Genomic DNA, 8,468 nt, shown 5'->3' on the forward strand with positions numbered 1-8,468 from the left:
GTGTATGTGTGTGTGTGTATGTATGCATATTGCAAGCCACAACCTATAATTATTCAGTTGCTACTACTGTTGTCTGTCTCCTGAATGGAATGTGACTCTCCTGTGGGGCAGGGAATTTGTCATTTGCTCACTGTAATAGACACAAGACCTACATCAGTGCTTGGGACGTTACAGGTGTTAAGTAATTATCCACCGAGTGAATCAATGAATGAATTAGTCAGGTGAAAGCCAGGTGGGGCAGCACATGCCTGCAATTCCGTAATCCCAGCATTTGGGAGGTTGAAGCGGGAGAAACCGGAGTTCAAGGCCAGCCTCAGCTTCAAAGCCGGACTGGAGCACATGAGACTGTCTTAAAAAAAAAAAAAAAGAGTCAAGTGATTAAGAGGTCATCTCTGTGTCTGTGTTTTCCAAGGAGAAACAAGCTAGTGGCTATTAGGCCCAAGTCCCTTTATTACAAGTTCGAGCTCAGGCCTACACCATCACTGATGCAAATATTCGTCAAAATGGCCCCGTGGGTAAAAGCGCCCGCTGCCAAGCCTGATGATCTGAACTCAGTCCCGGGTGGGACGCTCAGGGTGGGGAGAACCGACTCCTCCAAGTCGCCTGCAGCGCTCCACGGACACACACATATTCCAAATAAACATTTTAACTAATGTTTCCCAGCACTGTGCTGAGGCTCACAGAGGTTGCGCGGCTGAGCCAGTCTTCCTCCTGGGAAGGCTGCACGTGGCGAAAACCTTGCTGGCTCTGCGTCCTCTGGTTCAGTCCTGCTGGAGGGGCTTTCCCGGCGGGGGTCCGGTCGAGCGGCTTCCGTCGTCACTCATCAGATCCTCCGCGCTCTCCGCGGCGGCCCTGACCACCCGAAAGGGGGCCCCGTGGCCAGGCACCACCACGTCGGCCACGCTCAGGACCTTCTCCCGGCTGCGCTGCTGGGCCAGCGGGTCTTCGCTCAGGGCCTGCCAGGAGTCCTCGTCACCCAGGCGCTCGAACACATCGCCGGCCACCACCACGGTGCCCAGGCTGGTGCCCTCCACTACCACGCTCACGTCCCGCTGCCCCCCGTGGCCCGGCGTGGCCCAGACCTGCAGTCCGGAGCCCAGTACCAAGGGCTGCGTTTCACTCAGCCCGTGGGGCAGATAGAGGCCCCCGGGGAGGCAGAAGTCATGGGAGACTAGCAACGCAGCCCGGGGAAACAGCCCCAGGTTCCCGATGTGATCCGAGTGCCCGTGGGTCCCCACCACCAGAGTCACGTCTCCGGGGGTCACGCCCTGCCCGGCCAGGGCCTCCAGAAGCGCATCCCGGGCCCAGGGTCCCCCCGTGTCCACGAGGATGGGGCCCCGCGCCGCCCCCTCCAGGGCGGTCTCGGCGTCACCGTGTGCGGGCGCGGCCACTCGGCGGCTGGGGTCCGAGGCCCAGGCCCGAGGCAGGACGAGCGTCACCGAGCCGTCCGCGCGCACCGCACCACCCGGCCCCTGCGGCTCCGCGTAGCCGCGCTGCAGAACCAGCACCGAGTGGGAGCCGCTGAGCGCCAGCAGAGGGGTCTCGGCGGGCAGCGGCTCGGGGCGCCCCGGGCCGCTCATGGCAGGGAGGAGCCACGGCCGACCCCCGAGAGTCGGCCTCCGCGCTCCCACCGCTCTTTCCACCCCCACTTGTGGCACCGCCCGCCACCACCACCCCTGCCGAAGATGGTACGGTCCCACCGGCCTTTCCACGCCCGCCGACCTCCCCTTCCGGAGACGGTTTGGTCCGGGTCTCTGTAGGCTTGCGGTTGGTAGGTATTCACCTACCCACGTTTTAGGAAATTAAGCTATCGCTGTCCCCAAGTCTTTAAAAAAAAAAAAAAAAAACTCAAGTCGAGAAAACCGAGGAATTTTTGCCTTTTGCGGGCTCCCGTGCAAACTGGAGCCCGAGGCGCTAGCCACGCTGTATTATCCTAATTCCTGTGCAGTTCACACTGTGTTGCACAAATTTCAGGGATTTTTGCTTGTGTGTTCTGATACAGGGTCTCACGTAGCCTTGAACTTGTTACATGGCTGAAGACCTTGAAGTCCTGTCATCCACCTCACAAGCGCTGGGATTATAAACGTCTATGCCGCTCTGGATTTCAAGCCCTGTGCTGCAGCTTCCCCAACCATACCAACGCCACTACCAGCTAAGAGAAAGCGGACCAACGTCCCCACTAGTCCCCATCGATAACGTGCATGTTTGGAATGGGACCCCGCTGGTTCAGAGAAAAGGTTTAATAGCGATATAGAAAATACGGCACCTCTGAAGTATGACAGGCCACATGCCTACCCCCAACCTATGGGCACTGCTTCGCTCCCTTCCAGTATCCTGTGCTTGCTCACAGGCTGACAGCATACAACCTCATGTTCGCAGTGTCTGCTGGCTGTTGGGAGTCCCCTTTTTGGCTGCTTTGAGACACAGTCTCGTTTAGCTCCGTTTGGTCATGTGCTGCGTAGCTGGATGATGGCCCTCACTGTAGCCCTGCCTGCATAGATCTCATGTGGCCCAACTCACATCACCGTCCACTCTGGGCAGGCATTCTACCAACTGAGTCACATCTCCAGCCCTTCTCCGGCCCCCTGAAAGGATCTAAAATAGACCCTCCAAAAGCAAAGCGATTTCCCCACAGCTCGTACCATCACCGACCAATGGGTGCAGGTGAAGACCAGCGAAACGTACAGAAAAGTTTCAACACTGTCACCACACACGCTCAGCCAATGAAGCGGCTGCAACTGGCTCATCGCTGAAGCAAAACTGGCTCCCCTTCTCCCCCTTCTCTCACGTTGCCTCTCCCGGTCCCCAGGATCATGCCTGAGATCATATGAAAAGGACAGTTACAAGCCTTGGGATGGGGAAAGGAGAGTTCAGAGTTTAGAAAACTCTCCATGACCCTTCCTTGGGGTTCAAGTAAGGGTCACAGATCTTCTGGGTCACGCTTGGGAGTGCCTGAAGTCTTGGTTATCTCTTCTTTCCCCTCCTCCTCTTCTTCCTCCTCCTCTTCTCCTGCCTTCTCCTGCCCATCACTGATCTTCTCCTTTCCAGTCCAGGTTTCCTGGAGACAAGCTAGACACAACGAGAGAAAACAATGTCAGTGTTAATGCCGGGGACATGGAAGCTGGGGGAGCAGGGCCCAACCTCTACGCTTACCAGTTTCAGAGGCAGGAAGCACATGACCTTCGCAGAGAAAGTTCTGTAGGGGCTGCTCCTGATGGTGGAAGTACCAGTCTCCCACAACCTCTTCAAATTCTTCCAGCATGGTCTCACACTGGTGAAGAGCAAGGATAGAATCTGCCCTGACGGCTTTGGAAGGCCTCTGCTTCTCACTCCCTGTCTTCCTGCTCCACTGACTGCTTAGAGGCAGGCAGCCAGAAGGTTGCACTTGGCTTACTAGATGTGAGATTCTCTTTACTCAGCATTTACCAGTATCTGTTACTGTCTAAAAATCTAGAATACCTACTCTGCTAGGGGCCAAATGCATGTAATTCCATTTAGGAGGCAGAGGCCGGAAGGTCATATATTCAAGCACATTGTCAACCAAGTAGTGAATTATGTGTAATCCTGACTCAAAACCTCAGTATGTCTCAAATTTTAACCCACAAAGTGGGAACTGGTAATCATACCCGTGACCCGAGAGTTAAACAAGGCAACAGGCAGAGAGTATGTGGCCCAAAATCCAGGACATAGTAGCTGTCTAGTACACAGTGGTGGATATTATTACTATTCCTATTATTATTATTTGGTTTTTCAAGACAGGGTTCTCTGTGTAGCTTTGGCTGTCCTGGACTCCCTTTGTAGACCAGGCTGGCCTTGAACTCACAGAGATCCACCTGCCTCTGCGGGAGCTAGTGGTGGATCTCATTAAGCACCCAGTGTTACTTCTTGATGCGCTGTTGAGCCTGCTTTAATAAATGGCCCAGCCCTCACTCTCCGTCTTCTCCCTGCTTGGAGATAGGCATCCCCCACATCACATCACGGCCTTTAGGTCTTCTCGTGGGCAAAGTGGTGCCCATCCTACCTGCTTCTTGAGGAATGTCACCTCCACGCTGGGTTCGTCCCACAGCTCCAAAGGGATGCCCAGATCCACAGTCACCCCCTTCTGCACTAGGCCTTTCAGCGTTGCCATGGTCTGACTCTGACCCTGAGGGGTGGAAAATTTCCTGTTAGTCCAGCCCACACTCATCTCTTCTTTCATCACCACATCAGCTTTATCAGCTGCTGGAGACTGTGGTGTATACTGAGTCTGGCCGACTGGGTGTGATCCCAGCACTCCCAGTGAGTTCAAGGCCAGTCTGGTCTACAAAGCAAGGCCAGGCTAGCCAAGGTTACACAGAGAAACTTAAGAGTTTAAGTTAGCCTGGGTATAACTCCATTTTGAAATAAAGAGCCATCTTGACTAGGAGCTGAATTCAGGTACTAGGAAACATCACAGAATATGCACTTGGCAGAAAACAAAGTTAACTCTCCTAGCAACAGCCTCCAGGAAATATCACAGAATAAATACTTCATAGAAAATAGAGACAATCGACCTGGCAAAGATCAATGAGAATCAGTTGGGAATCTGCTGGGAAAATTCTTCCCAATGTTTCAGATATAGTTTAGAAGAATAGCATTGTGATCATATGCCTTAGGAATTGTGATTATGTGCCTCAGAGAAGGTCACCTTGCCCCTCTAACTTTTACCTAATCCTGTAACGCCAAGGCACGTGCCCCCCCTGCTCACAGACTTTCCCGTTAAAAACTCTGCTCACTCAGAGCTCGAGGTCCCACTTCTCTACTGCTGTGTCAGTGAGACTTGGGTCCCGAGTTCAATCGCTCTCGTAATAAAGATCTCTTGCTCTTGCATCCAGTCGTCTCCTGGTGGTCTCTGAGGGTCCCGTGATCCTGGCATTACAGAACCAACCAAACAAACATACATACATACATACATACACACAAAGTCTGAAGAGTCTGGCCATCATAGGGGACACTCAGGCTTGGGGGGAGACTGGCAGATATTCCCTGAGGATCTTGGATGACAACAGGTCTCTGTTCTGAGAAATAGGGCCTGGGCTGGCGAGATAGCTCAGTCGATGAAATGTTTGAGGACCTTAGTTCAATCCCCACATCCACAGTGAAAATAGAACAGGGCTGGAGAGGTGGCCCTGTGGTTATCAACACTGGATGCTCTTCCAGAAGACCCAACACCAAAATGGCAGCTCACACCTGCTTGTAACTCCAGCCCCAGGGGGATCTGACACCCTCACACATAGATGCAGGCAAAACACCAATGCACATAAAAATAAAAAATTTCAAAGCCTGGCATGGTGACACACACCTTTAATGCCAGTACTCAGAGAGGCTGAGGCAGGTGGAACTCAGCCTGGTCTACAATATGAGTTCCAGGACAGCTAGGGCTACACAGAGAAAACCCTGTCTCAAAAAATTAAAAACAAACCAAAAAACCCAAGGTGGATGTATCCAGGGAACAACAGCCAAGGTTGTTCTCCGTCCCCTCTATATACTCACATACTTGAACATAAAAGGACATATGCATGGCTTTCGGGGAAGACGGGGAAAGCAAGGCTCTTCCCAGGAGACTGACCTTGGCATATCTCAGCGAGCCCTTGCGCTCAGCATGCACACTGTAATCCAGGATCCGCTCACATAAATTCTCCAAAGCCTCCTCCAACCTTGTCTCACTGTGGGAGGAAGGGAAGTGAGACATCCTGATTCAGGCTGTTGCAGCTCCCCGGGGGCCGGCCTGAGGCGGAGAAGCCCAGACTCACGAGTGGCTGTAAGGCACGTGTCTTTTCCTCTTGCCCGTGTCCAGCACCTGCCCCAGCTCCAGCACTTCTCGAGAGCGGCCAGTTCGACTCAGCTCTTCCTGCAGCTCCGTGCTCAGCAGCTTACACACTGGTGGTAAGGAGACAGCCAGGGAGGTGAAGAAGGCCAGTGCTCACACCAGCAGCCTTCGAGCCAATGCGGCAGAGCGTGCAAGCATACACTCTGGAGCCAGAGTGAACAGGAAAGAACACTGACTCAGTCTTAGGAGCTGTGTGGCACGCTTGCTGTGTCTCAGCTTCTTCACCCATTTCAAGGGGGTAAGACTGTGTCTTTTTCTTTTTTCTTAGGTTTCATGTTTATTATATATACAGTGTTCTGTGCTGCATGCACACCTGAAGGCCAGAAAAGGGCACCAGAACTCACTACAGATAGTGTAATGTGCAACCACATTACAGATTACAGATGTGGTTGCTGGGAATTGAACTCAGGACCTCTCTAAAAGCAACCAGGGCTCTTAACCTCTGAGCCATCTCTCCAGCCCCCAACTGTGTGTCTCATACAGAGGTGTAATGAGGATTTAAGTACATCCATATATAAAAAACCCCCAAAGTCATGTCTGGCACACAGAAAACACTGTAAGTCCTTGGTGTCACTGTGATTTTATTTACTGAGCTACTTTCATCCGTACTTTAGAGTATAGAGAACATAAAGCCACCATGATCTGTCCATGAAACACTGCCTGGATAGTCTGAGACTGACAATGATGGTTTGTTCCAGGGTTACAATCAAGAAACCTGTTTCCATTGGGGGGTGGGGGGCTTTAATCCCAGAACTTGGGAGGCAGAGGCAGACGGATCTCCGTGAGTTTGAGGCCAGCCTGGTCTACAGAGTGTGTTCCAGGACAGCCAGGGCCACACATAGAAACCCTGTCTCGAAAAATCAAAAGGAAAAAAAAAGTGCCAAGAGAAGAGCAGGGACATAGGTGCAAAAGGAAGTGAGAGATTAAAATCAAGCTAAGAGTTAACAATGATAATAAAGTGCAGCTGGGTGTAAGGTGAAGTGATCCAACATAACTCAAACACCAGGTCAATGCAAATGACAAAAAGTTTCTGTAATGAAGCCAATACTGATCGACCAGAACAGACTTGAGAGCTGAACTGTGACCCTAAAGAGATGGTGTACAGCACATTTAGAGGATGAAACCATAGAGCAAGGGGGAGCAGGGTGGGCTGTGGCACTGTCCAATCACATTCTGACGTAAGGGATTGAGCATGGGAGTTTCCATCAGTCAGGATAGGAGTAGGTTCCTGGGCCTGGGAACATGAACTTAGTTTGATCCTGCCAGCAAGCCGGAGACGGAGAAGTTGTCTCCCACCCCATATCCCCAAAGACAGGGTTTCTCTGGGTAGCCTTGGCTGTCCTGGGCTCACGTTTTAGACCAGGCTGGCCTCGAACTTCGAGATCCGCCTGCCTCTGTCTGCCTCCCAGAGTGCTGCTGGGATTACAGGCCCCTCGAGAAGCTGTCCTTGGGACGCCACAGACAACAGTCTCCTTACAAGTTGTTCCGGAGGTGCCTGCACTCAGACAACTGTTTCCTTACAGCAGAAGCTGTGCAGCTATTGGAAGACCCCAGCTCTCCTAAGGGACCTTGAATTTCCTTTCTCCCTGTGATTAAATGGAGTCTGAAAACGAGATGTCAGTATTTTGCTTGTTCCCAACAAAAGAATCCAATGAAAAAAAGTGAATGTCCAGAAGGGAGCAACCCGGGGAGCCCCAGGGTTTTCGGTGACTTCCCCGCTCCCGGTTGGGGGCCCAGTTACTAGCGCAGCCCGAGACGACGCTGCTTGCTGTGAAGTCCCTACAGTGCACCCCATCTGCAAAGCCTCGGACGAACGGCGGCTTCTAAGGGGTGTGGCGTCTCCGTGTTCTGTTTATGAGCTTCGGCCGCTGACTGACTCACCTTTAAACCCCTGAAGGGGGTCACCAGGCCTGTAATTAGAGAGCGTCTCTGCCAGGGCGGAGCACAGGATGTCAGAAGGTATGACCCTTACACCCCACCCATGCAGGCTGTCCAAATTTGGGTCTGGAGGTTAACGAGGCGGGAAACGCACTGAGGAAGATGCTCTAAAGAGTCAGCTTTACAGGGTCTCGAACTACAATTCCCACAGTCCATTAGGGGCCAAGTCCGCAAGAAGAACCTGGCTCCTTCTGGATGCCGCCTGGGAAATGTAGTGCCCTGACTCCCTCCCCTGTTCCCATTCAAGTGTTACCAAGCTCCACAAGAACCTCTTTCAAGGCGGTCGAGTGACCCATCTATCGTAGTCCATTTGGTCCAGCCTAGAGTTAGAGAGGCGGGCGGCGGGTCAGGGAGATGCACATGGGAACTGCTCCGTCTCTGTACCTTCGCATTTGCTGGGCAAACGTTCTGGGTCGTCGTCCTCCTCTTTCGTCGTCCCAGCCCAAGCACCGTACGCTGCCAGGAGGAAAAGCAGTCCTTCCAGCCGCACGGATGCCATGGCAAAGCACAGCCCACACAGCCGCGCAACCGCCGCCGGCCTCCGCACCAACTTGGGGAGGACGGCGGGCCCTTTAAATCCAGGCGCAGGCGGCCGCCGGCTCCTGGAGGGCGGGGGAAGCCCGCGTGGAACGGTTAGCGCACGCGCAGAGCTAGCCCGGGAGTGGGTGGGGCGTCGGGCGCT

At 53.2% G+C, this 8,468-nt stretch overlaps 2 protein-coding genes across 2 annotated transcripts; both read right to left on the reverse strand.

Moving 5' to 3' along the window:
* Nucleotides 1-430: 430 nt before the first annotated feature.
* Mblac1 (metallo-beta-lactamase domain containing 1) lies at nt 431-1,755 on the reverse strand. The gene has a single exon (XM_021661807.2). It carries the CDS (start codon nt 1,578-1,580, stop codon nt 762-764), a length of 819 nt encoding a protein of 272 aa, XP_021517482.1. The 5' UTR covers nt 1,581-1,755; the 3' UTR covers nt 431-761.
* A 470-nt stretch (nt 1,756-2,225) lies between these two features.
* Cnpy4 (canopy FGF signaling regulator 4) lies at nt 2,226-8,411 on the reverse strand. The gene is made up of 6 exons (XM_021661809.2): nt 8,171-8,411; nt 5,772-5,898; nt 5,588-5,684; nt 4,022-4,144; nt 3,154-3,271; nt 2,226-3,069 (listed from the first exon to the last, which is right to left on the reverse strand). The coding sequence occupies exons 1-6, from the start codon at nt 8,283-8,285 to the stop codon at nt 2,921-2,923; spliced, it is 729 nt and encodes a 242-aa protein (XP_021517484.1). The 5' UTR covers nt 8,286-8,411; the 3' UTR covers nt 2,226-2,920.
* Between the last annotated feature and the right edge of the window lie 57 nt (nt 8,412-8,468).

Source organism: Meriones unguiculatus, chromosome 15 (genome assembly GCF_030254825.1).
Source record: "Meriones unguiculatus strain TT.TT164.6M chromosome 15, Bangor_MerUng_6.1, whole genome shotgun sequence".
NCBI lineage: Eukaryota > Metazoa > Chordata > Mammalia > Rodentia > Muridae > Meriones > Meriones unguiculatus.